Source organism: Neovison vison, chromosome 9 (genome assembly GCF_020171115.1).
Source record: "Neovison vison isolate M4711 chromosome 9, ASM_NN_V1, whole genome shotgun sequence".
Taxonomy (NCBI): Eukaryota; Metazoa; Chordata; class Mammalia; order Carnivora; family Mustelidae; genus Neogale; species Neogale vison.
In genome coordinates this window covers 7,152,767-7,174,694 of record NC_058099.1, presented here as the reverse complement: position 1 = coordinate 7,174,694, position 21,928 = coordinate 7,152,767, and the positions used below count along the sequence as shown (strand labels likewise).

The 21,928-nt window shown below is 53.2% G+C and overlaps 2 protein-coding genes across 4 annotated transcripts; one reads left to right on the top strand and one right to left on the bottom strand.

Annotated features, from left to right (window-relative positions):
- Nucleotides 1-202: 202 nt before the first annotated feature.
- Nucleotides 203-9,303, bottom strand: TRUB2 (TruB pseudouridine synthase family member 2). Its single transcript, XM_044264779.1, has 8 exons — nucleotides 9,048-9,303; nucleotides 8,559-8,690; nucleotides 7,584-7,658; nucleotides 6,353-6,414; nucleotides 5,098-5,179; nucleotides 2,267-2,339; nucleotides 1,587-1,723; nucleotides 203-832 (listed from the first exon to the last, which is right to left on the bottom strand). The coding sequence occupies exons 1-8, from the start codon at nucleotides 9,256-9,258 to the stop codon at nucleotides 459-461; spliced, it is 1,146 nt and encodes a 381-aa protein (XP_044120714.1). The 5' UTR covers nucleotides 9,259-9,303; the 3' UTR covers nucleotides 203-458.
- A 7-nt stretch (nucleotides 9,304-9,310) lies between these two features.
- COQ4 (coenzyme Q4) lies at nucleotides 9,311-21,838 on the top strand. 3 transcript variants are annotated; one of them, XM_044264780.1, is made up of 7 exons: nucleotides 9,352-9,658; nucleotides 9,732-9,863; nucleotides 10,953-11,049; nucleotides 11,581-11,683; nucleotides 16,075-16,204; nucleotides 16,689-16,782; nucleotides 17,266-17,844. In XM_044264780.1, the coding sequence occupies exons 1-7, from the start codon at nucleotides 9,589-9,591 to the stop codon at nucleotides 17,438-17,440; spliced, it is 801 nt and encodes a 266-aa protein (XP_044120715.1). In that variant the 5' UTR covers nucleotides 9,352-9,588; the 3' UTR covers nucleotides 17,441-17,844. The 3 variants fall into 3 exon arrangements, with proteins under 3 accessions (XP_044120716.1, XP_044120717.1, XP_044120715.1); XM_044264781.1 differs by lacking the exons at nucleotides 16,689-16,782; nucleotides 17,266-17,844 and adding an exon at nucleotides 21,625-21,838 and having other exon boundaries at nucleotides 9,311-9,658; XM_044264782.1 differs by lacking the exon at nucleotides 16,689-16,782 and having other exon boundaries at nucleotides 9,311-9,658.
- The last annotated feature ends 90 nt before the right edge of the window (nucleotides 21,839-21,928 follow it).

Genomic DNA, 21,928 nt, shown 5'->3' with positions numbered 1-21,928 from the left:
CCCAGGACCGCGGGACCATGACCCAAGCCGAAGGCAGAGGCCTCAACCCACTGAATCACCCAGGCACCCCAATTTTTTTTTTTTTAAGATTTTATTAATTTATTTCTCAGAGTGAGCACAGGCAGACAGAGTGGCAGGCAGAGGCAGAGGGAGAGGCAGCTTCCTGCTGAGCAAGGAGCCCAATGTGGGACTTGATCCCAGGACCCTGGGATCATGACCTGAGCCAAAGGCAGCCGTTTAACCCACTGAGCCACCCAGGCATCCCTGGATATTCATTCTTAAACATATTACAAGTATTTTGATCTGTCTTATCACTTATCATCTGTTCCTCCATAGGAAAAGTTTTTCCCTTTCGGTGGGGTCAAGTCTGTTGATCTTCTTTCGTACAGTTTTAGAATTTTCTGTCACATGTAGAAAAGCTTCCCTTACTCTTGCATTCCGCAGTAAGCTGTTCCAGCTCATGAACAATTCTTATCCATCCACTGTCCCGCCAGCCGCGGGGTCTGTCCATGCCCAGCACAGCTTTCCAACCCCAAGGCAGAGCTCGGCCCCCTAGAGTCCCAGGGCCGGCCAGGACCCTGAAGCTGCTGGGTGCCCAGCCCTGGCCCCAAGCTCCTCTCCAGCTCTGCAGCCACCCGGGGAGCTGCAGCCTGGATGGCATCCTCAATGCTCTGTAAGTCCCAATGGGTCCTCAGGAGGGCATCGTCTAGGGTGAAAAAGCCATCCCGTGTGCGCCGCACTTGGGAGCAGACGGCGGTGGTCTTCAGCTCCAGGCCGATCTCATGCACCAGCCTTCTCAGCTGCTTCTGTGTCTCATGCATGCACTGCACCTCTGTCGGGGACATACAACAGATCCCAAGGCTGGGCACAGCCTCCGGTTATCTGATCTAGATCCGCACCGTGATACCTCTTGGCTATATGATCTCCTTAACCCAAGACCAAGCTCTCTTCAGGGCTTTGCTATTCAAAGCGCAGCCCAGGGGCCAGCCCTGAAGGTTGATTAGATGTGCAGAACCTTGGGTTCCACCCAGACCTGCGGAATCAGAGTTTGCTCCCCACCCCCCAAGACCTCCAGGGGATTTGTGTGCAGGTTAACTTCCAGAAGGCAGCTCTAGTCTAAGACTTAAGGCTCATCTGTAAAATGGGTGGTGAGGAATCTTAAGAGATAATGTACTCAAGGTGCTTATCTTTGGGAGTCCCGGTCAGCACTCAAGGAGCCCTTCTGAGTAAGGAGGAGAGAGAAGGAAGGAGGGAGGGGCTGAGCTGGCTGGGACTGGGGAGGTGCGGGCGCTGTCTGATGGCCCACCGCAACTTGAAACATTGGGACACACTGGAAATGAACTAAGTATAAACTTGCTCGCTAAGGTCGGGCTTCAAAGCTAACTTGGCAGCAGGCAGGACAGGATTTGGTCTGTGTGCTCTGTGATGGGCCAAGCTCAGTCCAAGGCTGAGAAGGCAGCTGGCCGCTGGTGCCGCAGCCAGCAGACACCAGGGCGGGCATGGGCTGGCCTCTGCAAGGGCATTCCACAGGGACTCCCCAAACCCAGGAGCCCCATCTCATGCTCCAACTTCCTGCGGCAACTTACGTATGAGGAATTCCGGAGGTGCAAAGTGGATGCACTGGATGGCCGTTACCAGCATTGGGGACTTGTTCATGGGCCGGATCAAGCCTCTCACAGCCATGTCATAGGCCTCCTGGGTCTGCAAGTCCAGGTTGGAGTACCTGGGGATCATTAGAGGGCTGGCATGGGATGGGGAGCCGGGCCCAGTTTACCCCTGGCCCTGCCCCGCTCATGAAGAGCTTTCCTGAAGCTTTTCCTTCACTTTCCATCTTCCCTGCCCCTCCAGCTGCCCTCTTCTCTGTCCCCTCCAATCCCTAAACGCAGGCTCTGGCCTCCTCTGCAGTCTCCCTAAGCTTCCAGTCAAGGGCATGCTGCCTGCTCCCGCCCACTGGCTCTAGGTCATGTGATCTGGGTTCCTGGCTTCCCTCTCCACTCAATCATAACCTCTCACTGAGGCTAGCTGGGGTCTCTCGATCCCCCCTGGTCTCCCCAGGGGCTGGCCTGGCACAAAGAAACACTTCTGGGTGCTGTGGAAGCAAGGGCTGGTCCATGTCTGCTTTCCAGCTCCAAAAAGAAAAGTCCTTAGAATCTGCCCCAGGGTGGGCGGAGCCTACAGGGAGCCCAGTGGGCACTTCTCACTTCTCACTCTCCCAGCACCCCCTCAAGGGCCCCTTTCAGGAGAGTGTGGATGGGGCCCCACTTACATCACCAGGGCCTTCTGATGGGAACCCTGGATCAGGGCCAGGATTCGGTCCAGCTTCTCTCTGGTCACATGATCTGGAAAGGCCAAGGGATGGTCAGCCCCCCAGTGCCTGCCGAGGACAGGCCACAACAAACTGGCAGACTCCCTTCCCTCAAACCAGCCCCATCCTTGGAACCTGGAGGGGTCCCAGGGCTTCCACTCAGGGGCTTGAGAGTCCTTTGAAACTCTTACGGAAGCCCAGGACCCCCTTCTCAGAAAGTTATGCTTGAACTCAGCATTGTGGGGACATTTTTTGAGGGGCTCACAGACTCCAAGTTAAGAATACTTTCTTTGGGAAAGGAGGCTCAAAGCTGTACTATGGCTTATTCAACATTCTAAGCCAGGTCCCCCGAGCCTCAGTCTGTCTGGGTTTTAATATGCCAGGGACCCTGGGAGGGAAAGTGCCATCTGTCTGAACGTAGACACAGATGGCAAGAGGCTCTGCCTGTTGGTCCCACTGAGTGACTAGGACAGGCAGCAGCTAGGCCTGCGGATTCTCACAGACTGCTAGGAGGCTGACCCTGGGGCCCAGCTGGGTCAGAGTTCTGAGCACAGGTGTGGTGACCAAAGGTTTGCCAGCTCATGAAGAGCCCAGACCTCTGATCTCCTCTGTCTGGCTTTCTTCATGCTGCTGTCCTATCTGAAATGTACCCACCACCACTGCCTCCTCTCTCCTCGACAGCCCAGCTCCAATGCAGCCTCCTCCAGAAAGCCCTCCTGGACCATGTCACTTCTTTACCCTGCCTCCTGCAGCTCTGCCCTTGGGTTTCTGCGCAGCATTTAATTTGCTTTGGTTTGGGACGCCGGGTGGCTTAGTCGGTCAAGTGTCTGCCTTCAGGTTAGGGCATAGTCCTAGGGTCCCAGGATGGAGACCCACATCGGGCTCCCTGCTCAATGGGGAGCCTGCTTCTCCCTCTGCCTGCAGCTCCTCCTGCTTGTGCTCTTTTTCTCTCTCTCAGATAAATTAAAAAAAAAAACTCTTAATTTACTTTGGTTTTAACATTATTTTTTAGTTATATAATTGACATACAAATCGACTACAAATCTTCTTTAAGAAATATGTTTTTAGGGGCGCCTGGGTGGCTCAGTGGGGTAAGACTCTGCCTTCAGCTCATGATCTCAGGGTCCTGGGATTGAGCCCTGCATCGGGCTCTCAGCAGGGAGCCTTCTTCCTCCTCTCTCTCTGCCTGTCACTCTGCCTACTTGTGATCTCTCTGTCAAATAAATAAAATTTTTAAAAAAGGAAATCAAACCAAAAAAAACGTTTTTACAAGATTTATTTGAGAGAGAGAGCACGTGCATACACATGCATGCCGGAAGAAGGGGGAGAGGGAGAGCATCTTAAGTAGGCACCCCTCTTCTTTAAGATTTAGATCAGGGGGCACCCGGGTGGCTCAGTGGGTTAAGTATCCAACTCCTGATTTCTGCTGAGGTCGAGATCTCAGGGTTGTGACATCAAGCCCTGTGCTGGGCTCCACGCTCAGTGGGGAGCCTGCTTAAGATCATCTCCCTTTGCCCCTTCTCCCTGAATGCACGTTCTCTCTCTCTCTCTCTCCCTCCCTCTCAAATAAATAAATGAATAAATAAAATCTTTACAAAAAAGAAAAAAGGAAAAAGAAAGAAATTTAGCTCAGCATTACTAACAAGCATCTCCCCTCCTCCAAATTCCCACTGCCTCCCAACCAGAGTCAACCTGGTAACTGTTTCTGGATGTGTTTTGGATGCTGACACACCCACCCGTACAGATTACAGTATTACTCTGCCATGGTCTTAATCCTGTGCACAAGATGCAGAGGTGTGTGTCAGCTCTCCCTGCTAGACTGAGTTCACTGAGCCTGGGGACCCCATCTGATTCCTCCTATATCTGCCCAAGAGCCTGGCCCATGGCTGGTGCCCAAAAACATCTGTCAAATAAAAAAAATGTAATTGGGGGTGCCTGGGTGGCTCAGTCGGTTAATCTTCTGCCTTTAGCTCAGGTCACCATCCCACGGTCCCGAAATCGAGCCTCGCATCAGGCTCCCTGCTCAGCAGGGAGTCTGCTTCTCCCTCTGTCTGCCGCTCTGCCTACTTGTGCTGTCAAATAAGTAAAATCTAAAACAAAACAAAACAAAAACATAATTGATCTTACAGAAAGTGTTAGAAGTGAAGAATGAGCCATCCAACCATCCATCCATCCACCTGTCTACCCCCTCCCACATCCCAGGCTCTGCACTGCGTAGAACCACAGGCGTGGAATGACATGGTCCCTGCTCCCACGGGGACAGTGTGGGGGGGGGGGAAGACAGATAATAAATAACCACTAATCATGGGGCACCTGGGTGGCTCAGTCAGTTGAGCATCTGACTCTTGATTTTTGGCTCAGGTCACGATTGCAGAGTCATGGGATGGAGCCCTGCATCGAGCTCTGCACCCTGAGCGTGGAGTCTGCTTGAGATTCTCTCTCCCTTGCTGCTTCTGCCCTTCCTTCCGCTCTCTGTCTCTAATAAATAAACTTTAAGAAATCCTAATCATTAGTTGGTTCCTGTTCTCAGAGCCCATCTAGTTCATCTGGGGTTAGAGGAGCTTCCCTGGGGAGGTGACATTTGTGCCAGGTCAGGAGGCAGAGGGAGCGCAGGGCAACTGTACCTGCCAGACAGAACGATGTGCCCACAGGCCTCCCACAGCCAGCCTGAGCGTGCTGGAGTCAGCGGGGCCTGCGGGGCCGACGTGGGGGTGAGGAAGCACGGGAGAGCAAGCGCGAAGGCAGCCACCGCCGCTCTCCTCCCACCGCCCTGGGCTCCTTCCAGCTCTCACCGTATGTTGACTTCTCCACCAGCCGCCCCTCGTCGCAGAAGTCATCTGTGGCTTTGCCCAGGAGGCCCCGTACTGTGTAATCCTGCAGGGGCAGGGAAGGAAAGATGTACTCGGAGTCCCTGCTCACCCTTAGCACCGAGGAGGGAGGTGCGCCCAGCAGCTCCCATCCCCGACCTTCTAGGCAGGCTGCAGATGGGGGGTTCCTCAGGTCTCCCAGCAGGGAGCCAGGCACTCAGCCCCCACCCAGCCACCCCACTGTCCCCCCCAGGAAGGGTGCCAGACTCCCCTTTGACAGCAAGCACCTGCACACAAAGGGCCGTGACCATCCCGAGCCTCCACGTCTCTCCTCTCTAAGGAGACCTGACAACTGCTCAGGCCGGGCCCCTCCCAGTGCACCCGGTTGGCTTCTCCCCAGCCTCCAAATACGATCCGTGTGGCTAGCGGCCTCTGCCACACAGAAGTGATGACAGCAGCAGCGATAACAATTTACAGAGCATTTACCATGCGCCAGTGACTGTGCTAAGTACAGTGCATGTAACTTAAACTTCAGAGTGACCCCAGAAAGGAGGTACTATTTGCACTCCCAATTTACAGAGGAGGAAATGGAGGAACACGAGTGTTAAGTAATCCACCCAGGGACCCACGGCTGGCAGAGGGACAGAAGTCGGTTTCAAAAGGAAGCCATCTGGCTCCAGAATCTGTGTCTTAACCATTAAAAATGGAAGCTCCCTAACACAGCACCTCTGTCCTCTCTCATGGTGCCAGACTCCACAGTCCCAGGCCAGAGACAAACTCCCTGATGCCTGGATGGGGACATCCACCTCTCAGTTTTGGAGGGGGGGAGTGGGGATAGAGTGGGGTCACGATCAGGCTCTGGGCTTGGACAGATCCAGGTGCAAATCACAGTTCTGTTCCTTACAGGCTACGTGACCCTACGCAAATGACATCCCCTCTCTGTGCCTCAGTGGTCTCATCGGTGAGATGGGTTAACAGCAGATCCCACTTTGTGGGGAAGCGGGGAGGCACCCACCAGGGAATCCACGAGCAGCGCTCAGCACAGAGCGGATGGCACACTGTAAGGATAGAGGTCATTACCACGCTATCCCTACAGTCTCCTCCAGCACCGGGCCATGAAATAAGGCTGGCTGATAACCTGGGTGTTACCCCATCGAGTCTTCTCAGCTTCAGATTTCCTGCCAGTGAGCCCCAGGGAAAGGACCAGGGGCTGAATGAGTTGTCCCCAGCGCCCCCATACCTTGGTGAGGTGAGCGTTGTACATGCTGGTGAGAAGCCTGCGTCCATGTCCCACGCCGAGCACTGGAAGACACCCAGGCTGATCTCACACCTGCCTCCCCCCTTCCCGTTGCCCTGGGACCTCCAGCCCCCACAACCACCACCCGCATACCTCCATCTCTGATGCTACTAAAGTCAGCAAGGGACAAGGACAGTTTCTTCTACAGGGAGCAAGTGAGCTCCCCTGGGGGAAGATATGAAATTGTAGGTTTCGGGGCCCACCCATTTGTACTGACTCTGACTCATGGAGGGGAGGGGCCTTGATCCTTAGTAAGTGCCCCAGGGAGTTCTGATCCACGCAAAAGAAACACACCAGTGGCTCAGTCACACAGACCTGCCCTCAAATCCGGGGTGGCTCTAAGCATGTCCATTAGCCTCCTTGGGCCTCAGGCTCCCCATCTGTAAAATGGGGATACAAGATACTGTCTGATCCCTGTGTGTGTTGTGAACACTGAGGCAATGCGCAGGAAGTAGTAAGTATAAAGGAAGGGCCCAATAAAGGGGCATTGTGGCCGCTCCCTGCCTCTTCCTGCCTGTTTCTCCCTCTGGCTGAAGGAGAGAATGACCCTCCATTCACTACTGGAGCGGGAGGACAGGGAGAGGGAGCATGAGATCATGTCTGCCTGCCTGTGCCCCAGGAAGTGAGACAAGGGGGCTGTGCTACCGCGCATGGAGAATGTGGCCACCGCCTGACCCTAGGGACACAGATGGCTCGTGACTCAGGGCTTTGTGTGTCCAGCCCCAGCGACATTCAGACCCTGGCCACTGGGGCCAGAGTCACGCGCTTGGCTACCCCACACAAGTGATGACATTTTTTGCTCCCTGGACCAGGGGCTGTCACTAGCCACGTGACCCAGACCGGTCACCTAAGCTCCTGGACCCTTCTTTTCTTCGTGAAAATCATAAACTACCTACCTAATAAGGTTGTCATGAAAACACGTGTGTAAAGGGCTTCATACTACATGTGACACGCAGACATCACTTGATAAAGGTGGGCAATTATGACATCCCCCCTTCTACTAGCTGACCAGACCTGGGGCAGGAAGCAGGGAAGGCAGGCAGTGGCAGGCAATGGCTGTCAGGCTGGAAGTGGGCGGAGTTCATGGTAACTCGCCCCTGCCCTCACCTCCCCCCACTCCTAGGGTCTTCTCCCAAGACTATCACTGCACCCCTGGGCTCACCACATCACCTACCAAGCACCCCAGACGCTTGGGCATCCAGCCGGTGTCCCACGCCAATCTTCAGGCTGGTGCATGCTGGTCCACAGACTAGAAACAAACAAACGGGGTCCCTTTGCTCCCTGGATTGCTGGATCCAGCCTCCAGGATGACTTCAGCCTGCGCCATGGCTTCATCCCTAGGATGTAGCCTCATGGAGCCCCAACGAAGAGCAGTTTGGACTCTCTTTTTTTTTTAAATCTTTTTTTTTTTAAAGATTTTATTTATTTATTTGACAGAGAGAGATCACAGTAGACAGAGAGGCAGGCAGAGAGAGAGAGGGGGAAGCAGGTTCCCTGCTGAGCAGAGAGCCCAATGCGGGACTCGATCCCAGGACCCTGAGATCATGACCTGAGCCGAAGGCAGCGGCTTAACCCACTGAGCCACCCAGGCGCCCAATAAATAAAATCTTTAAAAAAATAAAAAAGTCACTCTTTCCCAAGAACCCCAAAGTCCCGCCTTAGGACTTCTACCTGAGGGTCTCAATTCCCATCTGGAATCCCAGCATAGCTAAAAGGGCCAGCAAGCTACAATCTGAGTCAAATCCTCAAGCCTGTTTTTTCAATGGCCCATGAGTTAAATTTTTTTTTTTTCATTTTTCAATGATCCCCCTAAAATCAAGAAAATAATATTGTGTGACATAGGAAAATTATATGAAATTCAAATGTCAATTTCCATAAATAAAGTTCTTTTGGAACACAGCCAGGCTCACTGCATTCCATATTGCCTACGGGTTCTTTGCACTACAATGGTAGAATCGGGACTGCAAAGCCTAAAATATTTGCTATCTGGCCCTTTTGCAGGAAAATTTGCCTATCACCCGTCAAATAAATCCTTCATCCCCGCTGTGGCCTTTCAAGGGACAAGAGTCTGAGCATGGACAGGGACACTGACTCTGAGCACAGACTGCCTGGGAAATGACACCCAGGCGCCTGCCTCAATGTGCCTTACCCAGCGGATGGTTGGTGAGGGTGGGCACACTGGTGGCGGTGAGAGTAAGCGCCTTCTCTTCACCGTCCCCCACGGGGCCCAGCAGGAAACGAACACGCTGCTCAGGAGCGGGAGCCTTCCCAGCATTGACACCTGAGTACACAAAGGTCAAGACATCAGGTCAGTTCTGTCCAGACACCTGGGGCAGGTGAGACTGGAAGGTACGGAGACGTGGAAGAGAAAGTCCACGATGTAGCGAACAGCAGCAGTTAAGAAACAGGCGCGGGTTCAAAATCTGACTCTATTAACCTATGACACCAGACAATACCGTTTAGCCATCTGAACGCAGGGGAAAGTGAGGAATAACGGATTGTACAGACTCCTTGATTAGAAAAGCGCTCGGCCCAGAGGCCTGGGTCACATGACTTCATTTTGCTGGGAGGATCGGAAGCGGAGATGGACTCCCGGGAGAACGGGAGCAGGATCGTGGGTCTGCTTCGAGGGGCTCACCCTTCAGAAGCTGCAGCTCCACGGTGTCCCGCACGTGCTTCCATTTCAGCCCCGGGGGCTTGTAGACTGCGAAGAGCCCGTGCAGCCGCGCGAGGCCGCGGGACCCCATCCCCGAAGCCCGCGCGGCGCCCGCTGGTGAAATAGCTACACCCGAACGGAAGTGCCGTACGGTCCCTCTCCCAAATGTAGTCGGGACCATGGGTGCCGCCATGTTTCTTAGCCGGAAGAGGTTCACGTCTTATTGGCCTCGGGGAAAACGCACGGAAGAGAGGACAGTAGGGCCCGACGCTGAACCCCGAGCGGGGATCACTCGGGGACCCTTTCTGGGAGTGAGGGGAAATGGGGAGAGTTTTGCTTCGGTGGGAATAGATGGTAGACAGGTCGCCTGGGTTTCCTTCTCCTACTGAGTGATAGGGCCCTCTCCTGTCCGTGCTACGATTTTTCCTCCTTCAAAGGAGGAAGTCCCTCCGCGGCCGGAGAGGTTTGCAGCCTCGGCCCTGCCCGCGCCTGTTCCCGCGGCCGCCGGCGGGTGCCCGCTGCCATGGCGACGCTGCTGCGCTCGGCCGTGCGCCCTCTCCGCGCGCTCGGCTGCCCCCGGGGACCGGCTGCAGGCAAGTGGCGGAGGCGGGAGGGAGGCCTGGGGTGCCGGGCTCTTCTGACCTCGGCCTTTTCCTCGCCCAGTAGATGTGCCGCTCCGAGGCGTGCGCCATGGCGCCGGCCTGCTCTACCCCGGGCACATCCCCACCTCCCCGCTGCAGAAGGCGCTGCTGGCCGCCGGCTCGGCGGGAATGGCTCTCTATAACCCGTACCGCCACGGTAAGGTCGCCCGCGTCCGGCGCTCCCGGGAGGTCAGCGGGGGCTTGGCGCGCGCCCTTGGCCTGGGGAACCTGGTCAGGTGCCCGCCCCTTCCTCTACCCGCCGCCTAGGGGTAACTGGAAAGTAGACTAGGTCTGGGTTCCCAAACCTGGCAGCATCCCATCACCACGCGCAAGGTTCACAAAAAGGCAGATGCCCGAGTCCCATCCTGAGCTCAGTCCGAATCAGCCCGAGCCTGGGGAGGGGAGGGGAGGGCCAGCATTTTTAAAGTTATTTTTTAAAAATAACCACCTACCGGAAGATTCTGCCAACCAGCCACATTGAGAAACCCGTGGATTAAATAGATGATTTATAAAGTTCGTTATAACATACATCAAATTATAACATTCCACTAAATATTCAAGTTTATAAGGTCAGACACCCCGACTGCCCTGTTGCTCTGTTCTCAGAAGTATTTTAGGTTGTGCCTGGCACATAGCAGATGCTCAATAAATGTTTGCTGGATGTATGACTGGAACATTTTAGGGTTCTACAGTAGTTTTCTCATCCTCAGGATTCTGAGTCCGGAAAGTATTATTTCTTCTACGAATAGAAATGACAGTGCAAACTGCTCACTGACCCCATATGCCAACTGCTCCCTGAACTAAATGTTTTATTTGCACGAGGTTCTTGATTTTTCAAATTAATCCTGTAAGAAGGGTGTTCTCCACATTTCATAAATTAGTACCTAGCTTGGAAATGTGAAGCATTTTGCACAAATTCACTTAGGGATTGTACCTAAATCCAAACCTAGCACTCTGATTTCAAAGCCTGTGGTCAATGGAGGCTGTTGTAATAATGGGTGTAAAAGTGACTTATAAACTAGAGCGCTGTCCCAGCCAGCGCCATCTCAGCCTGTTAGATTAATAACAGTGATAATGACGATAGGTACATACGTTGAGCCCTTACAGTGTGCCACGGGATTTGCTAAATGTTTAACATGCATCCTTGTAACTAAGAGATAAGTTTTTGGTTTATCATGTAGGAGGCTCAGACCAGGTCTGATACCAAGATCATATCTTCCATTTGTCCCCATTTCTTTCCTTTTAGACATGGTCGCAGTTCTAGGGGAGACCACAGGACACTGTGCCCTGAAGGTCCTCAGGGACCAGATGAGGAAGGATCCAGAGGGTGCTGAGATCCTGCGGTAGGTCCCAGCTGTACCTGGGGGGTTGGGGACATTCTCTGGGGATCCTGACCTCTCTGGAGTCACACTGTGTTCCTCTAGGGAGCTCTTCTTGATGTCCTGGCCATATGCACATGCTCGGCACTGCCTAGCTCCATGGGTGCCATTCATATATGCACTACGATGACCTGTGGGTAGTGCAATGTGGTGGCCTCAGCCCAGATCCCACCATAGATCCCTCTGCCTTTCCCTTAGCTCCCATAACAAGCTAGCTATAACCCCTGCCCCTGCAGTGCCCTTTGTGAGTACCTGGATCACACCTGAGGCTTGCTCCTGAGATTATGCCACTGCAGGCCGGAACCATGACCTTAGCCTGTGGTAGTCTCCTCAGTCCCTGCCACTGTCCTGGCCAGAAGCAGGTGCTGCAGTAGGATTTGTGGCCCCTTTGTTGCTCTCTGCCGCTTCGCCTCCCATACCCTTGCTCTAGCTGGACCTCTCACCTGCCTCTGCAGCTGCCCTCCCAGTACCTAAGTCCTGCCTTCTGCCTTGCAGGGAGCGTCCCCGGATCTCACTGTCCACCCTTGACCTAGACAAGCTCCGTAGTCTGCCTGAGGGCTCCCTTGGCCAAGAGTATCTCCGTTTCCTGGATGTTAATGTGAGTTTCCAGCTTCTGTGCATTTGGCAATCCCTAGGAAAGGAAGAGAAGGGCATGGGAGTGACATCCTGAGGAAGGAGGAGTCCTGAGTGGCCACCATGGCCAGGTGTGCTTTTTGTCTCTTGTCCCAAGGCTTTGTCGTCCAAACAATAGTACTGGCCAGTGTCTAATAGCCGCTTACTGGGTGTCAGCTGCCAGGCTCATACCTGATCTTGCTGAACCCTCCCAGCAAGAAGGTTCATGCTTGACCCTCTCTGTTGAGTATGTCCTATTATTATCCCCTTTAGTAGGTGAAGAAATGAGGCTCAGAGCCCTTAAGCAACTTGATGATTCCATACAGCCAGTACGAATTCGTACTCACTTACTGCCTTTTTTTTTTTTTTTTTTTTAAGATTTTATTTCTAAGTCTATCTCTGTGCCCAGTGTGGGGCTTGAACTCACAGCCCCCAGATCAAAAGTTGCATGCTCCACTGACTAAGCCAGTCAGGCGTTCCCAGGTCATGCTTTTATCTGCTGTATTATGTCCCTCTGTTTCAGAGACAGTGCTTTCCCCAGGGTATGACAGGCTGTGGCAGTCTCTGCCCCAGGCAGGGAGGAGAGAGTCCCAAATCCTGAGGAACTCATCACGTGTTCAGATGTGCCGTGTGCCACCCGTCGTTCCAGGAGCTGGGGATAGAATGGAGAACTAGACAAAGTCCTGCTTTCGTGGCACTAATACTCTGGTTTGGGGAGGAAATCAAGTAATAGAAGAAAAAATTTCATATAAAAATTCAGGTCAAATATTTATTGACTGCTTGAAATCTAAAACACTGTTCTCAGTAATTGAGATATAGTGAATGTACTTGAGAGAATGAGAGAGAGCATGAGTTGGGGGGAACGAGAGGGAAAAAGAGAAGCAGATTCCCCACTGAGCTGGGAGCCCGACACGGGACTCGGTCCCAGGAACCTGAGATCCTGACCCGAGCCAAAGGCAGATGCTTAACCCAGGCGCCCCAGAAACAGATAATTCTCTGTTTGTAAGGGCTGCCCGGTGCTTTCCGTGATGGTTGGCCACATCCCCGGCCTCTCTCCATGGCTGCGGGTAGCATTCCTACTAAGTCACAACGGCCATGAATCTCTGCAGACATGGCAAATATCCCCCAGGGAGAGGTTAAGAAGCTACTGCTCTAAAAAAAAAAAAAAAAAGAAGCTACTGCTCTAGATTTGTCCCTGAGATAATAATCTGCTCCCCATACTCTCCGACACTTGCTCCTGCCTCATTTCCTACCATCTCCTCAGATTTCATCAGGAAGCAAGTTACTTCATCCATGGGAAACCCACCAGGGTGGCCGCCTTCTTCTGAAGTCCCCAGAGCCTTTCCTCTTGTTACTGTGGAGGGGATGGGACGGCCAGGGCCTCCCTGGGCACCCTGCCCAGTCTCAGCACTGGTTGTGATAATAGCCATAGAGATTGTGACACTTGTAGGGCACTGAAACCAGCAGCCCACAGAATGTGAAGGAACACCTTTGTCCCAGCAGAGGTTGAGATCAGAGTTCAAGGTAAGGCCACCCTCTCTGAGGCTGTCATTGGTAGGGGGTATGGTCATCTTGTGGCATCAAGATTATGGGCCTGGGCTCTGGAGTTAAGAGTAGCCTGCATTAGAACCTACTTCTCTTCTCAGCTTTATGGCCCTGGGCAGATCAGTGGACTTCTTTGAGCTTCCTATTCCTTATCTGAAGGCAGGGGACCTAATGTTTATCTTCCAGGGCACTTGCGTGGCTTATAATTAATGGATGTTAAGGCTGTTGGCTTTGGAATCCAGTTGACTTTGTTTCAAATCCTGATTCAGCCCCTTGCTTAGCTGTGTGATGTTGGGCAACTCACTCAACTTCTCTGAACCTCATCTTTCTTATCTTTAACTGAGGATCCTAAAGTGTCTACCCCCAGATGGTTGTGAGGATGCCTTATGATGACATGTGTGAAGGACTTCATAGAGTGCTGGCACATAGTAGGGACTCTGTAAATGTCACTGCTGTCACTCTGATCACCCTCAGCTTCACACAGCATGTAGAACTCCCTGGAGAAGAAATTAGGAACCGGGACCCAGTGAGATCACAGACCACAGACGAAGGCACTGAGCCAACAGCCCGAAAGCAATGAAACCACCAAATCCTTTGGGCTCTGGACAGGCTGACACCATGCTTGGGGGCAGGAACACTAGGCTGCTCCCGTTCTGCATGGGTGCTGCTGAGGACTCAGAGAGGCAGTGGGCGGCTCACAGAGAGACAGTTGACATCCCTTCCTGGGGTCAGAAAAGTCCCTGGCAGCCTAGCAGTGAACAAAGCAGCCAGCAGCCGGGGGCAGCCTCAAGGCCGCTACAGCACTGCTCACAGAGAGCGACCACAAGCCGATAGGTCACTTCCAGTCTGTTGTTAGCCACTTCGGTAAAAGCAAAAAGAAACACGTTAATAGCCTATTTTTTTTTTAACCCAGCGTACTGACCATACAGTCATTTCAACATGTTATCGCTATTTCTAAATTACTGAGATTTCATTGTTCTCTTCACACCAAGTCTTCGAAACCCGGTGTGCATTTGATGCCTACCATGGCATAGCTAGGTTGGAGCTGTCCCATTTCCAGGCTCGGTGGCCACTTGGGGTGAGTGGCTGCCATAGTGGAAAGTCCAGGAAAGTCTAGAAAAGTCTAGAAAGTCTAGAAGAGGGGCATGTGCACTGCACATCACAAGGCATGGAACACTACAAGAGACAGTAATGTGGACCTGAGCAGTCTGAGGGTCACGGACTGCCTCCCTGCAGCGGGGACACTTAAGGCGAGTCAGAAAGAACGGGTGGGAGTGCCTGGGTGGCTCAGTGGGTTAAGCCTCTGCCTTCGGCTCGGGTCATGACCTCAGGGTCCAGGGATCAAGCCCTGCATGGGGCTCTCTGCTCAGCAGGGAGCCTGCTTCCCCCCTCTCTCTGCCTACTTGTGATCTCTCTCTCTCTGTCAAATAAGTAAAATCTTTAAGAAAAAAAAGAAAGGACAGGTAGGCATTGTCAAGGTGAAGCTGTGGCTGGTGGGGGAGAGCATCCTAGGCTGGGAACAGCTCATGGGAAGGATCGGGGCTGGGGCATCTGGCTCGTTCAGTCAGTGGAAAATGTGACTCTTGATCTTGGGGTTATGAGTTCAAGCCCCCCCCGTTGGGTGTAGAGATTACTTAAAAAAATTAGGGACACCGTGGTGGCACAGTCATTTAAGTGTCTGACCTTGGTTTTGGCTCAGGTTGTGATCTCAGGGTCCTGGGATCGAGCCCTACGTTGGGCTCTACACTCAGCACAGAGTCTACTTGGGATTCACCCTCTCCCTCTGTCTCTCCCTGTGTGTGCACACGCCATCTCTTTCTTTCTCTCTCTCTCTCTCAAATATATTTATTTGGGTGAGGGAGCAGCAGACTCCCCACTGAGCAGGGAACCCGTGTAGGACTCGATCCCAGGACCCCAGGATTATGACTTGAGCCCAAGGCAGATGCTCAACCGACTGAGCCACCCAGGTACTGCCCCCCCCAATTAAATCTTTAAAAAAGAAAGTATTGGGCGCCTGGGTGGCTCAGTGGGTTAAGCCGCTGCCTTCAGCTCAGGTCATGATCTCTGGGTCCTGGGATCGAGTCCCACATTGGGCTCTCTGCTCAGTAGGGAGCCTGCTTCCCTCTCTCTCTCTCTCTCTCTCTCTCTGCCTGCCTATCTACTTGTGATCCCTCTCTGTCAAATAAATAAATAAAATCTTTAAAAAAAAAAAGAAAAAAGATAGTATCAGGGGCCTTGGAAAGTTCTTTATTCCTTTTTCTCCCCATTTTATTTCTACTTGTGGTTAAAAAAAAGACACAATAATGGGGTAAGGTAACGTAATATAAAAGTTGTCATCTCAGGGGGGCCTGGCTGGCCCGGTCGGACGAATGTGTGACTCTTGATCTCAGGGTTGTGAGTTCTAGCCCCATGCTGGGGGTAGAGTTTACCTTAAAAATAAAATTTAAAAAAAAGAGTTATCATCTTAACCATCTCAAGCGGACAGTTCAGTAGTGTTAAATATATTCACATTGCTGTGAAACCTACCTCCAGAGCTTTTCCGTCTTGTAAAACTGAAACCTTATCCCCTTAAGCACCCATCGCTTCCCCCTACTGCCTGGAGCTGTTTTGCCATAAATTCCAACAGGCTTGGACATTATGTGTGTCAGGGTAGGCCATGGGGGTGTCTGCCACTATGTTCCCTACCCGAGGACTCGTCCCCTCTTGGCCTGTGTGGGCAGAAACCATCCATGGTATGGGTTTGGTGGGAGTGGTTTACAGTCAAGGAGAGGCTGGCTAGTTTGGGCTTGGGAACAGTTGGGAAGAGATCTAGGGGAGGTCCACGGTTGTCAGAGGGTCTCCCCAGATACCCGAGCACCCACCCGATTCGTGGACGACGAGGAGCTGGCCTATGTGATCCAGCGGTACCGGGAGATCCATGACATGCTCCACACCCTGCTGGGGATGCCCACCAACATCCTGGGTGAGTGGAGACCCCTGGCACCCTGGGGCCGGGGGGTGGGGGACAGGGTGCTAGCCAGCCTGTCTCCCTGGGTCTGACACCCACCAGTCAGCCGGCTCAGTGCCTCATTTTCCGCTTTCTGAATGTCTTGGTAGCATCTGTGCCATGCGTCCCCTCTCTGTTCCACTGCCTCTGTGGTTCCTGAGCCGATGCAGCATCCAAGCATCAGGCTCCCTGCTCTCAAACCTGCCACACCTCCTACGTCCTATAGGAACCACCCTGGACTTCTCAGCCTGGCTTTTGGAGTCTTCTGCACTCTGAGCCCAAGCTTCCTTCCCAGCCCTTATCTCCTGCTCTTCCTTGGACCCTCTCCTTCACCCAAAGCCCAGCAGGGGCCAGGCCTGGGCACAAGAGAGAGCAAAGAGGAGCAGATGTTTTGCTCTGTCCTGGCGGAAGCACCATGGCCTCTCCTCACCCCCCACCCCGTCCCTCGCCCTGCCCCCAGGGGAGATCGTGGTGAAGTGGTTTGAGGCTGTCCAGACCGGCCTGCCCATGTGCATCCTGGGTGCCCTCTTTGGACCGATCCGACTCAGTGCCCAGTAAGTGCTCAGGTGGCGAGGGGTTGAGGGAGAGCTCCGAGGAGCCGGGCTCCAGGAAATGGGACAAGCATGCAGCCTTCCCGAGCAGCCCCAGTGGGGCTACAGGAAGCCAGGGTAGAAAGACTGGGGCAGGAGGGAACAGCTGGCCTGGCGCAGGGTCTCCAGGGCAATGAAGGAAGCCTCGATGTTTCGGGCCAGGCCTCAGTGTCGGGTCAGAACATGGAATGGGGGAGGGGGTGGCAAATCAGTGTTAGTTCCTGGAGTTAGGTAGCCCTTGTTTAAATCTGGGCTTTGGCATATTCAAAATGTGTGACTTTGGGCACAAGATTTTACCTGAGTTTCCGTTTCCTCATCTGCTGCTGGGGATAATAACTACCTTCCTTTTAAGGTGTTTCTGAAGGCAGAACATGTACATCAACTTCTGGGCGTACAGCACACCTGGCCCTGTGGACCTTGTGTCTTTTTTCCTCTGCTGCCCCACAGGAGCCTGCGAGTGCTGGTGTCAGAGCTCATCCCATGGGCGGTTCAGAATGGGCGCAGAGCCCCGTGTGTCCTCAACCTGTACTACGAGCGTCGCTGGGAGCAGCCCCTGAGGGCTCTACGGGAGGAGCTGGGCATCACAGACCCCCCCAGTGTGCATGTCAGGGGCCTGGCCTAGGCCCTGAGCTGCCGCCCACACTCCCACCTTCCCTAGGGGCAGAGGACTGTTTGGCCATTACCTTTGTTCTTTTCCTTTGAACACTGACCCTTGGACATCTTTTCTCATAATTTGTCATAACCACTGATGAGTGGCTTCGAGGACCACCCAGGAGGGAGGAGGCAGAGCAGCAGGGCTCCCAGGAGAGCCAGGAGCTGCCCAAAGAGCACCAGGTGTGAGCGAGAATCCGTCATCCAGCCTGGTGCTGGGGTGTCTCAGGTCCACTGCTCCTATTCTGGACCCGTCCTTGCCAATGAGGGTTTTCTGGGCGCCAGGCTGGGTATCCTCCAGGAGGAAGGGCTCTACCAGTTCCAAAGACCTGAGAAGGGCAGGTCTCCACTGTCTGAATAAAGTCTGCCATCAGACCAAGTGTCCGCTTCTTCTGCCTTTGCCCCGTGCTGCCCATGGTTCTTCGAGCCCCGGGGCACACATCCCCGCCAGCCTGAGCTTCAGCAACGTGTCCTCTTTCCTTTGGTCTGAAGTCAGCCAGACTGGGATTCCGATTCGTAATTCCTCCATCGATTTCCAGCAGAGGGACTTAGGGCAAGTTTGTTCCCTTTCTCTCAGCCCATTTCATCATCAGTAAAAGGGGAAGAGAACCAACACCCACTTCCTAGCATTCCTGTGAGGATTTTGGAAGGGCTTCAGAGAAAGGGCCCTCCCAGGCAGAAAGCGATTATCGAAACTGTGTTCATAGGTGAGGAGGCAGCTGTGAGGCTGCTGCTTCATTCTGGAGTGGCACCTGGGCATTTTCTCTGGGACAGGGCCAAGGAGTTGGGACAGGCAGGGTAAAAGGATCATGGCAGGAGCAGCTAGCTCTGTCTGGAGATTTGCAACCAGACACAGTCTCAGGATGGCAGAGCCTTTAGAGTTTTGGAGGGCCAGCTCCCCACTGTATGGGTAGGACAACTAAGGCCTAGAGATAGGCAAGGAATTGCCTGGACTAGCTAGAACACAGGCCACAAGACTTCCTGGTTGGGCTTCCTCTGCCTCAGTTTCCCTATTCATAATAAGGGCTGCGGTTTTATAGCTGTACTATGTGCCTAAGCAACGGAGATACATTATTGCATCGATGCCTCCAACAACCCAGAGAGATGTATTATTACTTGAGGCAATAGGAGCAGAGCTGGGACTAGAACCAGGGACTGAGACCTGCCCCACACTGGCAGCCCAGTGCCGCAGCCTACCTTGTGCCGACCACATCCCAACTGGGGCTCCCAGTGGCGGAGCAGGGAGGCTAGACGCCTACCTCGGATCCAGAGCTTTTTCAAGAGGGCGCCTGGGTGGCTCAGTGGGTTAAGCCGCTGCCTTCGGCTCAGGTCATGATCTCAGGGTCCTGGGATCGAGTCCCACATCAGGCTCTCTGCTCAGCAGGGAGCCTGCTTCCTCCTCTCTCTCTCTCTGCCTGCCTCTCTGCCTACTTGTGATCTCTGTCTGTCAAATAAATAAATAAAATCTTTAAAAAGGAAAAAAAAAAGAGGGAAGCCTTGTCCTGAGCTCTTTGAATTTCTGCAGAAAAAGGAGGGATGAGCTTTCCAGACCTAATCCGTCTTTGCACTACGGACCACCTTTCCAGATCTGTCATGTTTCCGCAGCTTTCCAGAGTCCAGGCACCCCTACCCTCATGTCAGTAAAAGTCAACCGTGCCAGATGCGGGAGCATGCCTTCTCTGCCCAGCTGGGGACCCAGGGCCCGCCCTGAGACTTTATAGCATTGGCGAGATGGACACTGGGCATCATGGTTAGCTGGGAATGGAGTCTGGTCTCCAGATCTTAAGGTGGCATTTTTTAAAAAAGATTTTATTTATTTATTTGACAGAGATCACAAGTAGGCAGAGAGACAGAGAGAGAGAGGTAAGCAAGCCCCCTGCTGAGCAGAGAGCCCGATGCGGGACTCAATCCCAGGACTCTGGGATCATGACCTGAGCCGAAGGCAGAGGCTTAACCCACCGAGCCACCCAGGCACCCCTTAAGGTGGCATTTTTGCCACAGACTCATGACTGGCAAAAAGTTCTACTGGCAGTAGCTACCGCTTCCTTACATCTTATCACAGCACATAAGTCTCTGCCAACTTCTACCTAGAAACTTCCATTCTTCATCTTCATAAACTATATTGGCCTTCTTCCTCTCTTTGGGAATAGTGTTCTGTCCCCTGGTCATCACACAGCCAACGATCTGTCATTCACAGTTGTGCTCAAACGTTACCTCCTGGGAGAGGCCTTCCCTGGCCAGTCACTTGAAGAAGTGCCCTGCCCCTTGCTGCACACATATGTCACCTCATTTTCTCTCTGGCACTTACCACTCTGAAATGATCTTCTTTATTCATTTATTCCTGAGTTCTGTGTCAGCCCCAGGAGGGCAGGGAACCTGGTTCTTTCTGCTCACTGCTGGGAATAGTGCTTGGCCCACAGTAGGGGCTCACTGCTTCTTTAGTTGGAAGAGTGGATGCTGATCCCGGAGCAGAGAACCCCACAAGAACCTCACTTCACCGTAAAGACTATGGGTCTCAGGTTTGGGGCGTGGCCTCTCAGTCACACAGCTGGGTTGTGGTGGAGCTTATCTTGAGTCCTCTCCTGGTAGCTCAGAGAAAGCTCCCTTTCCCTCTGCCTGATAATAGCCATTGGTAGCTGGCTTCAGAGCAATGTTTGGGGGCACAGGCTCTGAGGACAGACAGACCTGGCCCTGCCCCTGCCCAGCACTGCACCCTTGCGGTAGTCCTTTCCCCCTTTGAGCCCCTGGCTCCCCACCTGAAGCGCGGGAAGAGTATATACCTATCCCACAGCAGGGCCATTATGTGTGTGCAGTGACTGACCACATAGCACATGTTCAGGAAGTAGAAGCTGTCATTTGCCAGGAAGTTCCTTCAAGGCCTCTGAAGTCACCATGTACTCAGTGAAGCCAGAGGTGTTTGTTTTGCATACACCCAGAGTGGGAGGACTTCTGCAGTTCAGAGGTCCCAGTGCCAAGCGTGACCATGGATCTACAGGGTAAACATCCCCTGCGCGCCAAGGGCCAAACCACTCTATCCCCTGGGGAACTCAAGCGCCTTCAAGGGATCTGAATGGTGTTCTCTCATCTGGCAAGTCTGGAGGTTCGAGTGCTGGTGTTGATTCTCCAATGCAGGGCAGATGGGGGTCATGTGAGTGGAAGGGAGCCCACAGTGAGGTCAGGCTAAGCTCAGCCTGTCCCACAGACAATAGCACCCAACACCTGGCCTTCTCAGGAACCTAGGCTCTTCCAGTCACGTTTCCCACCACACGGCCCTCCCCTGTCCATGTGTCCTACTGCATAACGCCCCTAGTCTCTGGTTATTTCACAAATACCTCCTGAGTGTCAGCCAAACGTGAGGGGTCCCGTGGTGATGGAGACAGCGGCATCCCCGCCCTCTTGGAGTCGAGCAGTTACAACAGCCAACAGCCTTCGACGCGCCCGCCCTGTGCCGAGAGCCTGCCACGCGCCATCTCATTGAGTCCATACCCAGCGCGAGGAGGCAGGATCCACGATGACTGTATTCCCATTCTGTAATGAGGACACTGAGGGGGCACCTGGCTGACTCAGTCTGTAGAGCATGGGACTCTTGGTCTTGGGGTTGTGAGTTCAAACCCCACACTGGGTGTAGAGATTGCTTAAAAATAAAATCTTTTTTTTTTTTTTAAAGATTTATTTATTTATTTATTTGACAGAGAGAGAGATCACAGATAGGCAGAGAGGCAGGCAGAGAGAGAGGGAAGTAGGCTCCCCGCTGAGCAGAGAGCCCAATGCGGGGCTTGATCCCAGGACTCTGGGATCATGACCTGAGCCGAAGGCAGAGGCTTAACCCACTGAGCCACCCAGGTGCCCCTAAAAATAAAATCTTAACACACACATACAAAAAAATTGAGGACACCGAGCCTCCGCGAGGAGAGGTGATTTGCCCAGTACCTCAGGTGCACCTAGGAGTGAAACCCAGATGTACCTGACTGGGAAGGCAAAGAAGACAAGTCATAATAGTGTGCGGTGGGTGTTGACAGAAGTACAGTGGGCACTTGCTGAGGGGCGACCTATTTAGTGATCTAACCTCCACTTGCCTCTCTCTGCGTCCATCTAGATTGTAAGCAATTTGAAGACAGACTGTTCTGATACTTCTGTGTCACATCTCCCCCTCAGGCCAGGTCCAGGGGCTGGGTGAAGCACTGCTTTGGCCTCACCGTTGTGACCAGGCTGCCGGGAGGAGAGCAGCAGGACTGCCCACGAGCACCATCTTCCATCTCCTCTGCCCACATTACATGTGACCTCAGCAGACAATGTGGAAATGATCATGTTTGTTATATCCATGGATCCTGGCCTGGATCAAGTCAGAGCCTTCAAGCCTGTCATTCATTCAACAAATATTTATCAAGCTAAGCCCTGCGGACATAATCAGAGATAATCTTCATGCCTAGAGTTGAATGTGCTTTGCGGTCAGTACGCT

Bases quoted from the DNA above. Each gene is read 5' to 3' on its own strand.
- COQ4 (XM_044264780.1), top strand. From the start codon at position 9,589: ATGGCGACGCTGCTGCGCTCGGCCGTGCGCCCTCTCCGCGCGCTCGGC. The intron at 9,659-9,731 runs GCAAGTGGCGGA...CTCGCCCAGTAG, and splicing joins CCCCCGGGGACCGGCTGCAG to ATGTGCCGCTCCGAGGCGTG. The intron at 16,205-16,688 runs GTGAGTGGAGAC...CCCTGCCCCCAG, and splicing joins GATGCCCACCAACATCCTGG to GGGAGATCGTGGTGAAGTGG.
- TRUB2 (XM_044264779.1), bottom strand. From the start codon at position 9,258: ATGGCGGCACCCATGGTCCCGACTACATTTGGGAGAGGGACCGTACGG. The intron at 2,340-5,097 runs GTGAGAGCTGGA...TGGCCTTTCCAG, and splicing joins GGTGGAGAAGTCAACATACG to ATCATGTGACCAGAGAGAAG. The intron at 1,724-2,266 runs GTAAGTGGGGCC...AATGATCCCCAG, and splicing joins CATCAGAAGGCCCTGGTGAT to GTACTCCAACCTGGACTTGC.